The sequence below is a fragment of the Saccostrea echinata genome, unplaced genomic scaffold (assembly GCF_033153115.1).
Source record: "Saccostrea echinata isolate AGI-Se365-2 ecotype Australia unplaced genomic scaffold, CSIRO_AGI_Sech_v1 ptg000029l, whole genome shotgun sequence".
Classification (NCBI taxonomy): domain Eukaryota; kingdom Metazoa; phylum Mollusca; class Bivalvia; order Ostreida; family Ostreidae; genus Saccostrea; species Saccostrea echinata.
Window position 1 is genome coordinate 7,519,580 of NW_026889778.1, and position 22,921 is coordinate 7,542,500.

The window sequence follows — 22,921 nt, forward strand, 5'->3', positions numbered from 1 at the left end:
TTCGTTCGTCTGTTTGTCTTAGAAATGATTGCAAACAATTTTTTTAAATTGCTAATCATCCTTGCTCTATGATATACGTATATCTCTCATAGGTGCCAAATGCATTATACAAGATTGATCATGAAAATCAAAGTACCATAAGTACTGAAAGGACTTTTTTCCAGTTATTTTTTCTTTCACAGTTAATATGATATGTATGTTTTTGACACAGAAAAAAGCAAATTCTTACAGATTTAGAAGAACGGAAGACTTTTTTGTTGCCATGGCAACAAGAGTCTAGTTATTTTTCTTCTTCTTCTTCTTCCTGGGTACTTTCTTGTCCGCGAGTGATCTCGTCAACTACTCATCCGATTGAGGTGAAACCTTTTTAGGGTTAATAGGCATGTTATGTAGATTTGCGGAATCAAGGTCATTTTGAGCGCACGTGCATGCACGTGCGTGCGCGTGCAATGCGTAAAATGACCAATATACTTGATATAGCTGTAACTTTTATATTTTTTGATGAAATGCTTTGATACTCAGAATATAAGGATATATTAAAAGTGTAAACAAGATGACATGGTCAACATGCACATGCATGCACGTGTGCGCACGCGCAAAGCGTAAAATGACAAATATACTTGATATATTTGTAACTTTTATACTTTTTGATGAGATGCTTTGATACTCAAAATTTTTATATATATTAAAAGTGTAGACAAGACGACATGGTCATCGTGCACATGCATGCATGCATGCATGCACGTGCGCGCGCGTGCAATGTGTTAAATGACCAATATACTTAATATAGCCGTAATTTTTATATTTTTTTATGAAAAGCTTTGATATTAAGAATATACAGATATATTAAAAGTGTAGAAAAGATGATGTGGACATCATGCTCATGAATGCACATGCGCGCGCGTGCAATGTGTTAAATGACCAATATACTTAATGTAGCCATAACTTTTATATTTTTTTATGAAAAGCTTTGATACTAAGAATAAACCGACATATTATAAGTGTAAACAAAATGGCATGGTCATTATGAACATGCATGCAGGTGCGCGTGCGTGCAATGCTAAGATGACCAATATACTTGATATAGCTGGAACTTATTTATTTTTTGATGAAATGTTTTAATACTGAGAATATAAAGATGCATTAATAGTATAGATGAGATGACATGGTCACCCTGCACATGCATGCACGTGCGCGCGTGTGAAATGCAAAAAACTATCAATATACTTCATTGGCTTATTTAATGAAGCTTACAGGAAATAAGACACCAAAAGGGTGTTGGGGAGCGTTTGGGGAACATCTGTAACGGTCCCCGTTACAATTATAACTAGTTAGATGTTGGTTTAGTCCAGTGGACGTTCGGGGAACACACCGATCGCAAAATGTGATAACAGAATTTTCATGCCTATTAAAGAACACAATAATTTATATTAAATTATAAGAAATAAACATGTATACAAGTTATATATCATACATTAAAAATGGCACAACTCTGTGACTTATGCAACCATTCATACAGAATTACACAGAATATAGTTCTTTTTCAGGAAGCTGCCCAGCAGCCATAACACTGTCAATATGTAAACCAGAACTCATTATTTATGTTCCAAATTGGTTTCCACTAGTACTTTGGTGGCGAGGTGTTATTGGACAAAACCTCATCATAAGATGGTGGTGGTGGTATATTTCCTGTGGACGAGCTCTGGCCTGGGAAGACAGATGATGTTTGGACGAAGGTTTGAGAGGTAATCCCTGAGTATGGTGGAGCAGTCGGAGTGGTATACATGTATCCAGTGGTAAAGACCTGAGGTCGGTGTGTGTATCCCTGAGAAAACGTCACTTGATCTGTAAATAAGAAATGTGTTATCATTTACATTGGTCTTAATGGTAGGATTTTTTTTTTCATTTTTTCCAACATTCTTTATAGATTGTTTTGAGTAGGCCTAAATTAGCAAGAGTTATTTCCCGCTGGCCGCCATATTGGAGGTCAACTGGTCATATTCCTTCATTATTCTTCCAACTTTAACTTTTTATACTGGCAATTGTGGGCTAGGAAGCATTGTTTTTCTGAAATATATACATTTGTTGAATCCTCCTTTATTTCATAATATTTATTCTATAAAGATTCTCCCCCAAAAATATTTCTACTACACCCTCTTAAATTTGGTAAGACAAAAAGAAAAAATTACTAGGTTGACCACCAAGATGGCGGCCAAGGGAAATAACTCGTAGAGAAAATACGTCATATGAAAACTATCTATATTTCCAAAATGAAATTAAAGGATAAATGATTCAACTTAAATTTTTTTTCATTATTCTTATATTGCTTTATGGATAATCTTGTGTAATATATTCCTAGTTTGTGCTGTAAGTTACAGTATTCATTATTTCATTCTATACTTAATTCTATAACAGTTATATACATCCATTAGATTTATATTTTATACCGTGTTTATTACCACTATATATTACCACTATACATGTGCCTGTAGATATATTTACTTACTTGAATTCCCTCCGTCTGGGTTTATCACGGCACCATGTCTTGTTGTCTTACAAAATTTTACACAGACGAAGGTTATAATCGCCAGTATAATGAGAATACCTGCTATGCAGCCAAACACGAGTGCCACTACAATTCCACCATTGCCACTAGGGGTAAAGAAAGAAGTAAGTGCTAGAGAAGGATTTACAGATGTCACAAAATTATTTTTGTCATTCTCTTTCATGCAGTGATTAAGATGGTAAAGTGACAGCACCATCAATTAATCTTAAGTTGTAATGTTACATACTTTTGCCAGATCTATGAAATTAAATTTTGATTTCATGGAAAACACTGATGCCCCCGTACAGCACTTCATAGCCAAGGTAAAAGAGGCTAAGGCCATTTCCAAGTTTTTTTCTCTGTTTAGCGTCCACCCATCTTTCCAAAACTTACCTACCTATTCGCAAAAAACACACAAGCCAAAATATAAAACATAGACTTTATAGTCTTAAAAATGACGTCATTCAAAGCATTTGATTTCGTTAATCTAATTTTCTCGAAGAAAGATCTATTCTTATACAAAATCAAGGTATTAAATGCTTAAAATAAACATAATATGATATATTGTAGACAAATATTTACAGAAATTGATATAATTAAAAGAATTTAAAAGATTTTGACCAGAATAATCAATTTTAGGGCTTCTGGTTTTGCTTGTTTTTTCTTGCTACGTGGTGTCAAAAACCAAGGCGCACGCGGACGCTAAACATAGAAAAAACTTGGAATGGCCTAAGGCAAAATAAGGTCAAACTTCAAGGTCATGGGTTATATAAAATGGTATCCAAGGAAAGATCTTGTTACAAGAAATGCACAAGTCAAATATAAAAAGTCTAGCACAAAACAGAAGTTATTATCAAGGTTAATGTTTTTAAAAAGTACCCGGTAGGTCAACTCCAAAGTCAAAGTTATGAGGTCAGAATGTTAGTACCCAAAGAAAAGTTTTGTCAGAAGAAATACACATGAGAACTAGAGCAGAGCTCGTTGCAAAGCAACGAATAGGTCTTCCGTTGGAGCTGCGAACAGGAAGAAGTGACCTTGAGTCAAGGTCATGCCACATTCTAAGGTTATAAGCAATCTTGTAAGGGGTATCAACTTGCAATGTCTCACCAGTAGAAAGACAGTTAAGGAATGTTGTTTCTCCGTTGATGACCTTGAACTCGTTCAAATGACCTTGCATCAAACCATGACACACTCTGTTTATAAGCAAACCCCATCTATGTGTTACCGACTCGACAAGTTAACACATGTTCTTTCAGACCATTCATCCAGTCAAAACATTCTTTCCTTAGTGACCCTAAATTTAATCAACATGGCCGTAGGAACCGGGGGAGGGGGGGCACGGGGGGTGGGGGCGTACCCCCCAATAATTTTGCCGATATATAGATTACTATAGTAGACATAGACATAGATACTATAACTTGTGCCACCTCAATAAAAACGTTGATAACCTTCTTTTTTTTTTTTTTTTTTTTGCTTGTCAAGGAATTTATGGTAGTTGGTGACCTTTTTTTTGCTTGTCAGGAAATTTATGGAAGTAGTGCCCCCTCAACTGTCAACTGAAAATGTATGGCTGTCCCCCCCCCCCCAAAAAAAAAAACAAACAAACTGAATTTGCTTCCTCGTTTCATTAAAAAAAATCCTACGTGACAAGTTTGTGTGATCACACCAGTAACATTCAAACACCACTATTTCATTTTTACACATTTAAATCGACACAGTCAATCAACGATAATATGTTGACGGTGCGACCGTTGGGGGGAGTGCATTGTTCACTTAATTTTAAGATCCGCCTCTTCAAACAGCACGAGACATTTGGAACGTCTAGACTGTGACGTCTCATGACATATGTTAGCTGTATTTCCATAAACGAATTTTGAAAAGTGCAAACATTTTAACAAAGAACGTTTAATCTACTATCTGTATGCAATTCCATTAATTAAGGTGATTTTTTGGGGTAAATTTTTAGTTGTTGTTACCGCGCGAACGAAGTTAGCAGCGTCGCTATAAACAATCTAACTCCTCACTCGTTTAATTGTGACGTCACAATCGTGAAACACGACGTTTTGTTGCAGGGCAAACATGATGGACACGTGACTTTCTCGGCCAATCAAATTCTACTAGTGATTTTTCACTTGTAAGCTAGTTTTCACAGAGGTATAATAAACGTTTTTTAGACCATACATCGAAATAAATTATCATAATTTCTATAGTTGTAATTTATTAGGTTCAACTCACTGCTTTAAAGGATCATTGTAAATGTTTTATGCCCAATTTGGATACTGAACAACGTGTGATTTTTGAAACACTGATGCCCCCATATGGCATCTTATGGCAAAAGTTAAAAGTTTCTCAAATGCAAGTCAAACTCCATGGTCAAGATCAAAAGATAAAAAAAATGTTATTACCCAAATAAAGGTCTTGAACAAAGAATATACTGTGAAATATATACTAGTATGAAAGCCACAGCAGCAACAGTTTAAAAGTTATGGCCAAGGTTAATTTCTTTAAAAGGTCAAACTCCAAGGTCAAGGGATCATTATAATTGTTTGTACTTGAGGGAAGGTCTTAATTGTTACAAGGAATACACATGTGGTATTAAAAAAGCCTTAGCACCAACTGTTCAAAAGTTAAAACCAAGGTTAAAGTTTTTCAAAAGTAGGACATACTCAAAGGTCAAGGTAAAATGGTCAAAATTATAGGTATACAATGACAGGCCTTGTCACAAGAAAATTACCTATGTAATATAAAACCCCTAGTACTAGTCATTCAAAAGTTATTGTCAAGGCTAAAGTTGTTTAAAAGTTGGTCAAACTCCAAGGTCAAGGTCAAATGGTCAAACATATTTATACCCAAGGAGGAGACTTATCACAAGGGATACAGATGTGAAGTATAAAAGCCATAGCACCAACTGTTCAAAAGTTTTGGCCAAGGTTATAGTTTGGTAAAATTTTGCGAAAGAGGATCAAACTCCAAGTTCAAGGTCAAGAGGTCAAATATGTTGGTACCTGAAGGAAGTCCTTGTTACTAGGAATACACATAAGAAATATGAAAGCAGTAGTTCCAACCAATCAAATTTTATGGGCATAGTTAAAGTTTTTGTGGACAAAGAGGCTAACACAGTCTAACAGACAAATAGACAGGTCGACAGGACAAAAACTGCATGCCCCCGGATCTTCGATTACAGTAGCATAAAAAAATGTCGGCGTCTTTGGGTTTTCGCATTGGCCTTAAATCTGAAAATCCAAAGGATTACAAGGTGCATTACGATACGCTTTCACATCATGTTCTATAACCCAGAGCATATTGTCTGCAAAGATAAATATTTAATTCAGTATTTAATTAGCTATGCATAATTATCTATGTTGTTTTAAAAAGGAAATATAAAAAAAAATATTTGTTTTATATTTTTCGATGTAGAGATATACAGAAAATGTTTTCCAATTTTAAGTCCTATCGCAATACACATTTAAAAAAAGTGTGTGTTGGGGGGGGGGGGGGGGTCATTACATTTTTGCTGGGATTCGCCTATGTATGACCGTAGAGAAACAAAGAGTGGGGAGGGGGCAAGCAGCAACTAAATCAAAATTTACATATTAAAACTACAGCAAAAGACTATTTTCAGAAGGTCTGCCCCCCCCCCCCCCCCGTACAATCCGCACAACGGACCTGTGAAAAAAAATACTGATCCTACATTCAGAGTCCCAGGGCACCAGGAAAGAGTGGCAAAAAGAGAATATTGGTTTATTTCAGTCTATAAGTCGAATCAAAATATCTTTTCCTCAAGAGTCTTCTTTCTTTGAGTCCATCCCAGTGATTGTGTGATTTATTTCATTTATTTTACGTTTTGTACTGGACTTGGAAAATGAGGACATCTTTAGGTTCCTGAGCTGGCCTTGAAGCCCGCAGAACAGATTTTCTGCTTTATGATAAATTCAAGTGATATGTAATTCGGTATTAATTTTGTGTTGATTTTTTAATGTTAATTTCATCAAGAAATATGAAAAATTAATGTTTTAACTGTACATAGTGAGGCATTTTTTGTGTGGAACGATTATTTTGGGGTTTTCACGATTTTTTCATATGGTACACATGATGAGTAAGTGCAATAAATATAATTTGTGGAAAAGATGTCCAAAAAGCCTCGGGGTTGAATATCGGGGGGGGGGGGGGGGGGGTCTGTCCACAAGTACCTGTTGTCAAGCCCGTAGAAAACAATTTCAGTTTTTTTGGGGGGGGGGGGGGCAAATAGAAATTTCCACAGGTAATTGTTCTCGATTTTTTCCTATGGTACACATGATGAATAAGTGTAATAAATATAATTTGTGGAAAAAAATGTCCAACAAACATTGGGGTTGAATTGGGGGGGGGGGGATCCTGTCCACAAGTACCTGTGGAAATTTCTTGATACATAACAGAATTTAAAAGCATGTATAAGACATCAATTGAAGGGGAGAGGGCACGGCCGTAATTAAAAGTTATATAGAGACTAGGAAGGAATGAACTGTCGTTAAATTTTAATTGGTTAAGAACTATTACCTAAACTCTTCACTTTCACATTTTCAATTACAGATTCTTGTTTTTAAAAAGCTATACATGTACATTTATATGTATCTATTAGATGCATAAATTATGTTATTATTCATTTTATCTTAAAGGAAAAGTAAAAATCTCAATCAAACTTGTTCCGCACATTATGCTCTCTGATTCATTATGTTGTTCAATTATAATGGCAAATTTGCTGAAACACAGAAACATTTTTCATGTCAGGGTAAAAAAAAGCTATGTATGGTGTAAATTGTAAAACCAGGGATTTGCATTTTAACGTAGAAACACAATTAGCAGTATTCGATACCTATATTAACAGTGTAATGAGTTATGGAGCTGAAGTATGGGGATTTCACAAGGGTCAAGATATAGAAAATGTTCACTTAACTTATTGGAAAAGAGTTTTAAAAGTCAGACAAAGCACCAGTAATGATGCAGTTTATTGTGAATTAGGTAGATTTCCACTTATACTAGAAAGGAAAAAGAAAATTTTGATATATTGGGTGAAATTAAAAAAACAGTGATAATTGTATTTTACAATCATGTTATCAAGATATGGTGGAAAATAATGATGAATGGATTGTAAACATTAAGAAGGAATTTCAAAGGCTTGGTTTAACTGACATGTATAATAGCAATTGTATTGATAATAATTCTCTGAACATCGTATTTCAAAGAATGTATGACGGTTATAAACAAGATATTATGGCAAGAATTTGTAATTCTCCTAAATATTTTTTATATCAACATTTAGTGGATAATGTTGTACTACAGACGTATTTAAGAAAACCATTACATTCAAAGTATAGAATACCTATTAGTCGTTTAAGACTATCAGCGCATGATTTAAGGATAGAGAGGGGAAGGTATTGTAACATAGAAAGAAAAGATAGAAAATGTGAAATATGTATATCAGATGAGATAGAGGACGAATTTCACTTTGTATTAAAATGTCCTCGATATGAAGAACTAAGAATTAAATATAATTATGAAGAGTTATTATTTTAAAAAACCATCAGTATTTAAATTAGTACAGTTACTGAATTCCACAAATACTAAAGAACTATGTAACCTAGGTAAATTTCTGTATTTTTCTTATCAATTAAGAAATGATGTTTTAAATAGTGTACAATAAGAAGTGATAATACATTAAATGCTATTGTTTATGTAAATGCCACATGTAATGTATATTGTATAGCATATACTACACTTATCCTGTGCAAAGCTTATGTATAAATATTTATGTACATATTTTGTATACCTATGAGATGTAATGTCTCTGGTTCAAATAAAACAACAATAAAACAACAAACAACATTACTCAACAGATGCTTCATATACATGTAAGATGGGAAGACTGCAGACTGCAGGTGTGATAAATTCACAGCATGCAGCTCCAGCCTTAATTCCAACTTTGTTCCAAAATTTTATTATACAACGCGAAAAATTAGAATAAGCCGAAAGAATATTTTGAATCACTTCGGAAATGCTGCCGTAGCACCAGACTGAGTTCACAATATCGAGTGATTTTGATTGACAGGTGTAGCGCCGTTGTGCATGGATTTCGTGTAACTATACATGTACTGCAGATTGTGGTTGAAAATAATAAACAAACAGATCTAAAGAAAAGATATTGTATACTGTAGAACCAGTTCATTCATGAAACGAATTTAGTCGTATTATGTGGGCCCATGTTAGATTTGACAGGTTAATTCAATGGACCACAGTCATTTAGGGTATTCCGAATCACCCCGCATATCGCGACTCTCGGTAATTTACCTTACCGCTGTACCTTGCACGACACGTGCACAGGTGTGACAACCAAACAGTCATTATTAGTAAGGTCTATACTTATTGCATACAACAAATAAAGAGGTAAACATAATGCGTTAACTAAAAGAATTAATTATTTTAATTCATTAACTTCCTATCCTTTTCGAAGAAAATGCCCGTGTAGAAACGTTGCATGGTATTTCTCATCGACGTCGTGGCGTTGTTGGTGGATGAAACATGGCATATAAGGTATCGATAGAACGGCAATTTTATAAGCTTTTGTGAGTATTATTTGTTTTTAATAACACCTCAAAAATATACTAGGTATGGCCGCATTTGTAGCCCCCTACAGTTTCGAACCACGTGTGTACATGCCCCTAGCCAAATAAATTGCACACGCTACATGTATACTTGTTATATGTCAGATTATTATTTTTTTTTTATAACGTTGTTTTTCTTAAATGCAAGGGGTATGAAAGTAATGATTTGACAAAGCAAGAGCTATAATAAGACTATCCCGGGTCCCGGTATACACGTGATCAGTGTTGATCAATGTTGATATGTACGAGTACACGTATGCAGTGATATACGTCATTCTTAATAATCATGAAATCTAAACATGAGTTGGTTTAATTCCTTTTCACAATTTTTTTTATCATCATTATATCATTATTTGGTAGCCTACTCGTAGAATTATGACAGTTCAGTGTTAATTATTTGCATTAAAAAAATCACATAGGTAAAAAAAAAATTACATAATTATCATGATCAGGCCCGTAGGAAGCAATTTCACTTTGAGGGGGCACAACCATACATTTTCAGTTGGGGGGCACTATCACCTACCAAAATTCCTTGACAAGCGAAAAAAAAAATGTCATCAGACGTTATTATTGAGGAGGCACAAACACATAGCTATATTTTCTATAGTATTCTATAAATCGGCAAAATTATTGGGGGCATGCCCCCCCGTGCCCCCCCCCCCCCGGTTCCTACGGCCATGATGATTATATTTACAGGACAACAATTTACAATCAGGTAATTTCAGAAAGTAATATTCTGTTGGTATTTGCTTTTCTGCATGATCCGCCTCTGAGAACGCTGTTTTATAGTGTGTCTACAGAAGGGGGGGGGGAGCTTTAATAACTTAATAAAAAAAACAACAACATTCAACAAGAAAATAATTCTTTTTATTTTTTGATACTTTTGGTAAACAATACCAACTAATTCATTAATTATAATGTTGTTATCTGACTGTTTTTAGCCATTTACCTGGTGATTCGAAATACCCGGAAGTGACCTGCAATACACTAAAAAGGTGATGTAAATATAACCCCTGTCAAGGCCTGTATCGTAGATAGACTCGCCGTGTAATGTAGATTTGATTTTTCATTGAATTGGCTTTCCTTTAATACCAACCAACCATTTATAAACTTGTTAATAAAATCGTTTACAGTCAAAATGTAAAAAGTGATTCGGAATACTATAAATGTACCCGTTATAAAAACAACTCATTATCAACTCAGTGGACCGATAATTTACTTCAAAATAAGCTATAGATCAATAAAATTGATTTCAGATTAACCAATATTTTATTGCAAAGATAATGTAAAACAGAGACCGGGGATTTTGTATTTCTCTGTATTTTAAACACTCGATATGCGTACATTTGGGGCGCTCTTGCATATACATGTACACTTGTACATTCGAATTCAAGATTGTGCTTATAAAAAGAGCATGTTCTGTACTTGCATGCATGTATGTATGTATGTATCCGTAAAACTTTCCGATTTTCCCGAGAATTCATCCTCACAATGTCAATTAAGGTTCCGAAATCACAATACCTTGACATTGTGAGGATGCTGAGAATTGAAAAAGTCACCTCCACTTACAATTATCATGCATGTGTACATGCAGTTTAAAACACGAGACAGAAAAATAAATTGTTGCAAACTTAATGGTTAAGTCGGCAATTAAAATGCGTAAAACTTGAAATGAATAAATGCACGGGCGGTAAGGATTGATAAAAATAAGCGTGAGATAGAGTAAAATAAAATAATATGTAAGATTCGAAATGATTTCAAACCCAATTTTCCATTAATCGCTATGAGTACACAATGTATTTTAACACCGATATGACCCCGGCTCTCTGCGGCCACGTGTGCACGAAGACTGGGTTACAAAGCGACAGAGCAGAATGTAAACTGTGCTGTAAGAAGGCGTGAACGCTTAAGATTAAATCAAAGATGAGATTAAGTTATCTTAAAGATTCAATATAAATTAAAAAAAAACATAATGTTTCATTAGTCGTTTCTGCACGATGGATTAATGATCATTAATTATTCGATGCTTAAAGTTTAATATTACTTATATAGTTATATAGATACATTTAATTCCTTCCTTTATTAGAAGACGCTGTTCCCTTTAAAACTAAATTAAAAAAGAAAAGAAAGTTGTAAAAAATAATTTATGAGTTAACCATAGAACACGTTTAAAACCTTATTTAGAAGAAAATTAACATTAAATACAGTAGGGTATATTATTTATAGCGAGTTTGTTTAAGTTATACACACGAAGAGTTCTGATTTACTTGCCGAATGAAAACGCTTACCTGTTTAAACATTGTTCTAAGTGTTATACATTTACTTTATTTTGTTCTTATAAGGTATCTACATGTAAATAAAATTTTAAAATGAATGCTTCGTAGCGAACACATGCCAGTTTATATTTTTCAAACAATCTTTGCCAATTACTACACTGCATGTACACGTTAGTTGTTTGTGCTGTGTAGAGCAACTATCAGAGTACACAATGTATTTCAACATCGAGGTGCCCGCGGCTTTCTGTAGCCACGTGTATGTAAACAAGGACTGGACTACAACACTTAAGACACAAAGCAGCAGAGATGGATGAAACTGTTTGCTATATTACAAAGACTTGAATTATAGTACATGTATATTTGAAGGAATTTTTATTTATGTTAATGTTTATTTAATTCTATAAATAATAAATGGACATTCACAAGAGTGATGGTAAAAATAATATGTGCGTAGCATGCGTAGTAATTACAATTATTTACCGAAGCCCCCATTCAATTACAATTGCAGATGAATTAAAATACAACAACACGGGATAGAGCAATACTTTTTTTAAATGTATTGTTGCGTGAACAGACAAAAACAGCGATTAAAATTCAAAATGATTTTTATGCACCAGTGTTTGGAATTAAGATTATAAAAGATCAGTAAAGTAATCTTACTGATTCGATATAATTAAAAACATAACTTTCCATTAATTAATAGCTCTTTGTACAAAATTGACATTATACGCGATCACAAATACTAGCTTTGTTTATGGCCACAGGTGGCTAGTACACTGGTGACCTCGATCAACAGCGTGGGATTCGCGCGTTAGGTTACATAACTAAACATCGAGCTGAACATGGAGACCGTAATATGCATACAGCTAATGATCGTGAATTATTCAATGCATACAGTTTAAAATCACTTACAAAGTTTGTTGTAATAATAAACGTAGAAAGATAGATTTAATATTCTCCGCTTTTGAACACTATTAATCTAATTTAAAAAAGAAGAAAAGAAAGACTAGTTGTAATAAATAATTTAATAGTGAACCATAAACCACGTTTTAAACCTTATTAAAAAGAAAATTAACATTAAATACCGCAGGGTATATTATTGATAGCAAGTCTGTTTAAGTTATACACATGAAGAGGTCTAATTTCCTTGCCGAATGAATAACGTTACCTGTTTACCTGGCCTGCTTTCTAATACGTATTACGCAATACCCATGGTATACTCGAACAAAACAACATTTTCATTAGATCAAAAAGGTGTAAAAGAACAATTTTGTTCCCAAGATCCAGATCGAAATATTTACCGTTTTTGAGTTATAAAGCAAAAACTTTTAAGGGCCCAAGATCCCTAATCATAGGGGCCAGCCCCTTTTAAATAGTATAATATGAAAGCCCTTGCAATTATGCACAACTTTTGTTCTACATGTTTTAACAAAATATTTCTAGTTTTCAAGATATAAAGGAAAATATGTCAAATTTTTTGCTGTTTTCCGCGTTCTAACTTTTGACCCCTCTCTAGCGCCATTTTTAATGCAAAAATCAAAAAACAAAAACCGATGTGCACAACTTCAATGCTTCCTCTTTTCAATTTCAAAGGGTTTTGTGCTCCAATTATAACCATTTCTGAGCCTTTGTCTGGAAATCGGAGGCATGCAAAATTCAATCAAAGGGGAATAACTCGTGAACAGAAGGTAATTTCCGAATTGTATTACGGTATTCTGAGAGTGTTTTGTAAAGTCTAAAAGCTCTGAAAATTTGAACAAAATCTGTTTGAAAATGAGGAAGATATGAAGCGTCAAAGTTGGCGTCTAGGAAAAAAAAAAAAAGAATAATCTTAATCATCACAATCAGTAGAAGGTCTTCCGTTGGAAACGGAAGACCTTAAATATGAAAGTCTAGTACCAACTGTTCAGAAGTTATGGTTCAAAAGTTGGTTATACACGCAAATACACGCAATATTCACGTGAAATGTGAAAGGTCTTGCTACAAGAAATACACGTGTGAAATATGAAAGGCTTAGTACCAACCACTCATAGGTTATGGGCAAGGTTAAAGTTTTTTGCGGACAGACATACAGATTAACAGACAGATGGGCAGACCAAAATTTATATGCCGCTGGATCTCCGATTACGGGGGCATACAAATATTTTTTTTTAAATTCTTCCACTCTGACTTTCATGTGCAAACTATAGAATGACATTAACTTATCAACAATGAGATTTCAAAATGTACAAAACTGTCACACTCCGGCCTAAATTTCAAAATGACCTAATTAGTAATTGAGAATCAAGAGACAATGGAAATTTTCTCTAACATCGTTTATCAACTAAAATAGCAAGACACAAGATTGTAGAAATGATTTTATAAAACTGATAATAAATGTATATGTACTGATGAATTTATTTTATGTATTATAAAAGTCATGTCCAGCTGATGACTAAACAAATAAAAATTTCAAAATAATCGTCTCTGATATTGAAAGATTTTGTAGACATTAATGATGCCTTATTAAGTACCTTTATTGAATACTCTATCCTTTAATTGAAATAAAACGATTTATTGTTATTTAGAGCAAAGTCAACAATTTACATCTAAACTAGTTAGATCGTTTTTATTTAACTTTCGATCATCAATATAACTCAAAACATGAAAGTCAACTGTTTCATGTGTAGCTATGTAGGATCGAAAATTTGTTTTGCGCCCATTTAATATAAATATACATTTTAACAAACAAGAAAATGTATTTCTTTGTTGGTTTATATTGGGCTACAACTGTTTGAATCAATACAAAAATGTAAAAATAAAAAAACAACTCACCCGTCACAATCGTCATCGTCATCATCGCACTTGTCGTCACTGTATACTGAACCTGGGAAGAATTAGAAATCTAAAGGTATTCCACCATTATTTTATTTAAGGTAAAATATCCTCATATATGTTTGATTTAGCATGTGTCTATGCCTTCTGCCAAAGCATTTTTCTGAACCCTTTACTATAGCGTAGATTCAATTAATTATAAGGTGCTACACAGGTGGCTTCCGCTCGACTGGCATGAAACTAATTGTAGGGGTCAAGAAGGGATTCTCTAAAACAGGTAACTCTGAAATGTTCATAAAATATCACGATCATCAGAGTTGTCTTTCCCAGTATCTCGCCCTGCTACCAAGATTGATTAGATATATAAATTCTCTTGGAAGATTTTTACAAAAAGCATTACCATAAGTCAGATCTCAGGCATGTGAACTGTTTTGTGATAAATTATGCAAAAGTATGAAAGTATGTACTTTCATATGTGTATGATAAATATGTTTGCGAATATGATATATATATATATATATATATATATATATATATATATATATATATATATATATATATATATATATATATATATATATATATATAAATTATGTTTATATATAAATAAAAATATTTGTTTTATATATATATATATATATATATATATATATATATATATATATATATATATATATATATATATATATATATATATATATATATAAAACAAATATTATTACTTGCGCAGAATTTATGTACATGTACAGCTATATATGTATAAAAGCTATTTGGTTTATTCCTTCTTTTTATGTCTTTCTCCTATCAATCATGCAGCTCTTTCTCTCTTGTGTGTATGTATATTGTATTACATGTATATGAATATATATACATGTAAGTGTTTACAATGCACTTTCTTTTTGCCCCATGAGGGCCCTTAATTGGTAAATAAACAAATTGAATTTAATTTAATATACATAGTAATGTTTTATACGAAAAAATATGTATTGACTGGTTTAAGTTGGTTCAAATACAATAATCTATATTTTTTCAATGCTTACTTAATAATTCTTCAGATATCCCAAACAAAATCTGTAAATTTCTTTGATCTTATTTGAGATGATTGTGACTATTTTTGCCAGGTATTGGTATAAAAAAAAATGTTTTTCAGCTATACATTTACGTCGTGTACTAAAAAAAAGAATTGGAAAAATTTTGAATGTTTGTAAATTTGATGCATTGTAGGCTGTCGTATACGCGCATACTAAGTGCTCAACAGGCCCGTTGCAACGGCTTCAAAAGTTAAGGGGGGGGGGACAACTTCCAAAAAAAAAATCTGACAAGCAAGAAGAGAGAGAGATTTTACTGTCCATATCCTGAAATTAACCTGTGCTCGACCTTTCAACATCAAAAGGGGGGGGGGGGGTCAATCAGCATCTAAAGGAAAATTTACTATAGCAAAATCTATACTCAGGAAAAGGTGCCCCCCCCCCCGCCCTCTCCCCTCCCGCGTTCTATGGGCCGGCGCAATACCTCTTTTGCCCCGCGGTACACTAAATTCTCTCAAATGTTTTTTTTTTTTAATTTTGACCCCCTCTGTGAGAAAATTACTTATTACATAAACGTTTATACGTTTTGTATATGTTTATGTTTATTCGCCAATCAAGGGCCCTCAGGGGACACGTACAATTAAAAACAATATAATCATGATTATAAAAAGTAATGGCTGCATTACGTGCAATATTGACCTGATCCTCACTTGCAAAAGTTCTCAACTAACAATTAAATTACTGGTATGGCTCACACAATGAACAGATTTATATGATGAATTTAAAAAAGTCCTCTCCCTTTAATCGTACAACTAGTACTATTTAAAATGTAAGTATATGGTGTAATTCAATCGTGCACGCGTATTTTTGTTTTTCTCAAAAGATATAAAAGCAAGCTATCGTATAAATTGTTACGAGCTTCTTGTTCCAGTCTGACATTTAAAACTATAGGATAGTAGAAATATTGCAAAGTTTTAATTTTAAATTGACAAATAGTTTATAAACTTTTGAATATCTTCCATCAAGAACAAAAACAAATATTACTATTCATATCACAACAATTTTCGATCTGTAACTTGCAAATAATCTGAAAGAGAGATAACTATGTATGTTTATTTATATACATGAACAAGTATGTATTTAACTATATCGTAAGAAGTGAAACTTTAATATTTGTCACTGGCACTTGATCACCCCTGTTTTATTTAGATTTTATATCGTTATGATTTTTATAAACTGTAAGTGTTTCATACAGAGATTGTGATTTTTTTCATACAGCTGAAAAATAAATAATATTGGCTGATTTTGAAAGGGATTAAGGAAGTGCATGTAAATAACACTCAGCAGGCCCGTAGGAAGCAATTTCAGTTTGGGGGGCACAGGCATACATTTTCAGTTGAGGGGGCACTATCAACCAAAAATTCCTTGACAAGCAAAAAAAAAAAAGGGCATAAGACGTTTTTATTGAGGGGGCACAAGCATATAGTAGCTCGGTTTTCTATAGCAATCTATATATCGGCAAAAGTATTGGGGGGCACGGCCCCCCCGTGCCCCCCCCCCCGGTTCCTACGGCCATGCTCCGGAACATGTACATGTTTATGACTGTTCAGTAGATTTATGAGTTTTTAAGATATGAAGTTATTTACATTGTACATGTACTTTCATGTATAACCGATAAAACCGCAAGTCAAATTTCAATTTTGAACTTTTATTAGATATATGAATCTAGCTTCGAACATGTAGTAATATTCAGATAAATATATATTTGTATTGAGATTATCTTTTCTCTTTATTATTAATTTACAGATATAAATTCTTTTTAAATCGACTATTGTACTAGAATCTTCTAGTGATAGAACGATCACAAATTTCGTCGGTTATATAAAAATGTAGTTACTAATTGTTTTTAGCATACATGTAGAGTTAACATGTACTCAAACAGTGGTACAGTTTCCGTGCCACCCAAGGATTATACATCATTTTTTCAATGTTCTTTTTAGAAATGAGAAAAGAGATAGGCTGATCTATATACAACTATACTTCTGAAAGTACAAAATTACTTACTAATAAAGCAAAACAATACCAGGATTGCTTGGGGAGACAACATCCAATAGAAGGAACCCATTCCTATGAACTATACAACGTATTAAATTGCGCAAGACCACTCTCTTGTCGGGGAAATATATTTAAAAGTCTTTAAAAAATTGGCATGATGCCATGATTCTATTTCACTGAATATATATATCGATCGGTCATAGATAATTGGTTTAAATACCCGATCGAAGTTTATGTGTATCACGCGATCCAACTACTCTAGATAGAAACATTCCGTGCACTTTCAAACAAAGGCTGAAAAAGTCTATTGAAGTTCGTGCAATACACCAAAAACTAATATACTGTGCTAAGGCCAACATTTTTTTATTTTCTGTTTTACGGGAATTTTTTTCAAAAATTTGAGTCGGGGGGTCGAAATAAAAATAAAAGCTTGAAATTTAAGCAGTCGGTCAGAAAAATAAAAATAAAATGAAAAAATGCAATAAAAATTTTTATTTTTAATTAAGGATGGAACTTTTTTCTATGACCTTAATTTATTAGGAAAAAAAGTGTTATTTGAAAAACTTATGTATACAAAACACAAAATTGGTACTGCTAATGTGCTAATGAACTATTTTAGATTTAACTTTCTCTTAGGTATTAATATTTGGGGCAGGGGTGCATTTCTAGTATTAACAGCTTGCAGTTTCTAACATTAATGCAGATCAAACATACAAATCTATTATAGTCTTCTCTCAGATGTCAAATATCAGTGTCACCACAGTAAAACTTATAGGACTTATGTCACACCCTTCATAAACTTTTCAGAATCTTTTATTTTTCGGTATTCAGCAAATTACAAGATTTGAGGATTTTGGACTAGCTTTCAATTGGCAAAGTTATGGCAAATATACAGTGAGACATTCAATGGATCAGCTAAAATAAATTAATTCACAGAAGTGCACTGAGACATGATAAAATGAAAAGTTGTATAATATTTTTTTTTCAACGCAATTCAAATTAGTATATACCTAGGTGGAAAAAAGTACCTCAATCTCTCTACTGAAAAAAATATTCAATCTTCCAAAATCTGTTGTATATTTGATCGTTTTTTATCCTTATATTTTTCTTTCTGAACATACTAACTTTCAACATAATTGTAGAAAATATGTACATCTCTCCCATAGTATACACATGTAAAATACACGACAATATTTCTGCTTACTGCAGAGTTCAAAACTTTAATTGTTGAAACTGATTCTAATCCATAACTTTTGAATGAAAAAAAAAGAAAGCAGGCCTTGAATTTGAATAATATTTGAAAGGGCGTATCATTTACAACAATATTGTAGTACTTTTCCCTAGTGGTAAAAAAAAGTTGTTTTACTAAACAAGAGATACATATACGCTATATCAGCTGTTTAATTTGTTACATAGCACGCAAAATTTTATAAAATTACATATAAAAAAAAAGGAAATAATGTCTTGTATCAATCAAGCATATATTTTCGTAGGTTATTTTGAATTCCAATATTTGTCATAAAACGAGTGAAAGTTGTGACTCGAATTTCCTCAGCCACGCCACTTTCTACCAGTTCTACTGTGTTCTGTTCTGTCGTTAATTGTAAAAGAAAACACTATTGTCTTAAAATTAAGTTTAAAAAAGATCTTCAAGATGTATTTCAATGTATTGAAGCAATTGTCCGAGATAATACGTACTCAACACCTTTCAAAACAAGCGGTTGACAGAGCCTCAATTTCTACGTGGCCCTCTGCATGACATTTGATCATGATTACCGTTTCGTCTATTTCATTCAATTTTTCATTAAAAGTTAATCTGAAATTTATACTTTTTTCTAATACTTTTTGAAAAGACTATTTGAAAATATATGAAACCCTGCGATTCTGACATTTTGGCGCTATTCTGTGCCCATGGTGCAGTGACTATTCACACTTCGAATACTCTGATTGGATGAATATATTTACCTCAGCCAATGACAAATCGCATTTTGAAAGGCTTGTGAAAAGTTTATTTATATTTCTTTTATTTTTTCAGTGACTATAAATAAACTATCGGCGGGAGAAATAAAAATAAAACTTGAATTAGGGACTTTTATTTTTATTTCATTTTAGCCCAAATTAGGGTCGGCGCTCCCGTAAAACAGGATATAAAAAAAAGTTGGCCTAAGTTTTCAGTTGTTGTTTTTTTTTTTTTTTTTTGTTTTTTTTTTTTTGTTTTTTTTTTTTTTTGAATTTTATTTTTACAAAAAAAAAAGTTTCATTATTTTAGGAATGACTCTAATTCTTGGCCAAATTATTCGAGTATAACCTGGTTTAGGTCAGTTTACGCTTTATAATCCGCGAAGCGGATTATAAAACAGCGTAAACTGACCCAAACCAGGTTATGCTCGAATAATTTGGCCAACAATTAGAGTCATTCCTTATAATTTAATTTTAAAATCATTAAATAACTATGGGTGTAAAATTTCGTTACTTTTTATTAGTTCAAATTTGCCGCTCAATAATACAACCATAGTAACGGAAGTAACGGAAGTGATGGGAATCGAGGGGAGGTAAAAACTGATACATAGGCCTAGCAGCCATGTTGTTTGGTTACATGTGGTAAGATCGAATTATTGTTTGAAATTAAAGGTACATTTATTAAATCTGGAATTTTCCATGAATCCCGAGGACTGGAAATGAGAGGATTGTATGGATACAGATGATTCAGCTGGTTGTCAAGGGGGTGTGTCCCCATACCAAACCAGGTTATACAGAAATAATTTGTGTTCCTTTTTGGATATTAACCAATCAGAGGCTAGAATACAAACAAAATTAAATTGTTATATATCTTTACAAAATGATCCGAGATTTACCTCCCCTTAGCCGTTCAGAATGTAAATTCATCAATCATTTTAAAAATTATTGGAAAATTATTTATTTATTTATTTTTTATTAAAGATTTTTCAACAATTTTTCAGTACAGCATAACAGGTGAAAATCTCAATAATTTATTTGTTTGACCACTGCTTATTCTTGTATATATAGTGTTCATTGATTTCCTGTTTTCTATAACCTTTGGCTATAAGGAGGCGGATCCCCTCGCGGAACAGTCGACTGTGGATTATACCGTTGGTTACTACGAGCCTCATCCTGTGTCCCGCTCTGATCTCCTGATAAACCGTACTGATATGTCGAACCGTATACATCATGTGGGAAAACTGTAGCCATTGGCGTCAACGTCGAAGTCCCGGCCTCCACCACGCCCTGCCCCACGTCTTCTGTCTGAGACGCCGTCTCTGTTAGTTCACCGAGTGTTCTGTTTGTCCTAGAACCTTTTTAGAAACATTTATTATTAGATCATTTAAGGCGGACCGAAATATTTATTAACAAACATATGCACAGTCGTATAATCCTAGATTTAAAAAAATGACTAAATATTTTTTTTTCCGTGGCTTACTTAATGCTCCACGTCGTTCAATCCTCTTCAAATAATTGCAACAAACTGAAATTCCCACTACTGCAACCAAAAATATCAACCCGAGCACTCCTAGAAAGTAAAAGGCATCCTTTGACGTGATTGAAGGCCCAAATGTATCATTACAACAATATTGGTTTCCATAACTTCCACAACATGTGCCATTTCCCGGGCAATAAAATGCCCCACGATATCTATCGTAACACATAATCATCTTTTTTTCAAATGAAGAATATCCGTTTATTACGTCATACATTACATATGACGTCAAAATAGCCACAAAATCTGCAAGCAGTCTAGAAGATTTCTTACCAAATACAAATCTCGATTTAAAAGTCTGATAGATTTACGGCATTTTCTAAAATTCTGTTTTATTTCTTCACCAGATAGATTTTTTAGAATTGATTTTTACTGAGTAAAATCAAAAGGGGGATGACTCTTCAGGAACAGGACAAGGTCATAATTTAGGGCACGTTCCGCTCTTACATACCGATACTACAACATTCATTTAAAAAAAAAATTAGCCCATACATGTCTGTCATGAATTCAATTCCATTGAATCTGAAGCTAATATGTGTCGGATACTTTAAATATAAAGAAATAGTTCACTTTTTGTTGAATCGCGCGACTTTCACAGAATTATCAATTTATATCAACGATAGAAAAAATCCGTCAGATGTCCGTTACTTTGTTGTTTGATGAAGGCAACTTTTAGTTGTGTTTTGAGGAAAACTTAAGTTATGTCTTAATAATATATTTCAGATGAGTACATGATTGTGTAATTGTGTGAAAACAAGCACATGTTATGTATTGTTGTTTGCCTCATATAGTGTAATAATAACACAAGGTATTTAACTCAAAATTGTATAAAGGACCTGCTACCCAGAATCGCAGTCATGTACACTTTCACAGAAAAAGCAGTATAAAATTGTTTATAACTAGCTTCTGCTACGATGATTTATCTACAAAATCATGTGTAGCATGCATGCCTTAATTCATTTGCCTAAAGGACGTCCAAACATGCCTGCCAAATGGAAAACTAATCTCACATCAATTGGTGTAAGAGCAAACTGGCACGTAGTGGGGGGGGGGGGGGGGCAGAGGGGGGCTGCATTCCCCCCCCCCCACATACACACACTTTTTTTCCAAACATCAACTTTTATCCAAACATCAACTTTTACTACAGAAAAAGTTCATTGAAAGGTCCCCCTCCAACTTTTTGTTGCAGCGTAGTGAAATTAATCAGGGTTATGTATAATAGTATATGAAGAATGAAGTAATGTATGTAGTTTGGTCGTGAAAAAAGTTGGAACCCCATCCCTCGAAATAGGATTTTCGAGTTTGGAGATTCCCCCTCACCATTTTTTTTTTTTTTTTTTTTTTTTTTGCTCCCTGCTTTATTTTTGTCCTTTCGCCCTGAAAACTCATTGAACATAGAGTTATCTTTCTTTTAATACACTCGCGTCAATATGGTGAACTAATCCCATACATATATACGGATCCTTAAATAATTTTTTTAAAAGATTGGCCTGCCTGGAGTTCAGTTTCATTTAAAAGTAAAGAAGAACAACACAAAAAATTAAAAGTTTGGAGCTAGAATGAAAGATTTTTACAAGCACACAATTATCAAACATTGATATTTATGATTCATTATGATTTTAAGTAAATATTCATATTTATATATAACCATATACATATTATATAACATATCCTCTCACGTTTCACAATGTGAAAAAAGAAGCTGCTTAGTACAAAATATGTCAAACAATCGCGTTAAGTAGGCAAAAAAAAGTATTTAGCCACATAAAGTGTACATACAGAACTAGAAATAATTGAAACATAAATAGCTTTACCTTCATGTATTTTTACAAATTGTCTTGATTTGTTGCATTTGATATCCATATATATACCCATCAATTTCCTTGTTTTTGTTACTGTTAATTTTACAGAGTGTGATCCGACTTTCCAGATCACCACACTGTGGTTTTCTGAATCCATATCACTGCTCTCTGAAACTGATGACGTAGTACACAAAACGCATATATTCCTGCGCGAACTACTTTTGTCCTTGACCCACTAAACGGAAATAAATGAACTGAATGTAAACA

The 22,921-nt window shown here is 33.2% G+C and overlaps 2 protein-coding genes across 2 annotated transcripts; both read right to left on the reverse strand.

The window, feature by feature from the left end:
• Nucleotides 1–1,359: 1,359 nt before the first annotated feature.
• Nucleotides 1,360–17,430, reverse strand: LOC133194430 (uncharacterized). Its single transcript, XM_061330389.1, has 4 exons — nucleotides 17,366–17,430; nucleotides 14,274–14,325; nucleotides 2,507–2,652; nucleotides 1,360–1,845 (listed from the first exon to the last, which is right to left on the reverse strand). Exons 1-4 carry the CDS (start codon nucleotides 17,424–17,426, stop codon nucleotides 1,622–1,624), a joined length of 483 nt encoding a protein of 160 aa, XP_061186373.1. The 5' UTR covers nucleotides 17,427–17,430; the 3' UTR covers nucleotides 1,360–1,621.
• Nucleotides 17,431–20,321: 2,891 nt separating this feature from the next.
• On the reverse strand, nucleotides 20,322–21,029 carry LOC133194431 (uncharacterized). Its single transcript, XM_061330390.1, has 2 exons — nucleotides 20,796–21,029; nucleotides 20,322–20,670 (listed from the first exon to the last, which is right to left on the reverse strand). The coding sequence occupies exons 1-2, from the start codon at nucleotides 21,025–21,027 to the stop codon at nucleotides 20,405–20,407; spliced, it is 498 nt and encodes a 165-aa protein (XP_061186374.1). The 5' UTR covers nucleotides 21,028–21,029; the 3' UTR covers nucleotides 20,322–20,404.
• Between the last annotated feature and the right edge of the window lie 1,892 nt (nucleotides 21,030–22,921).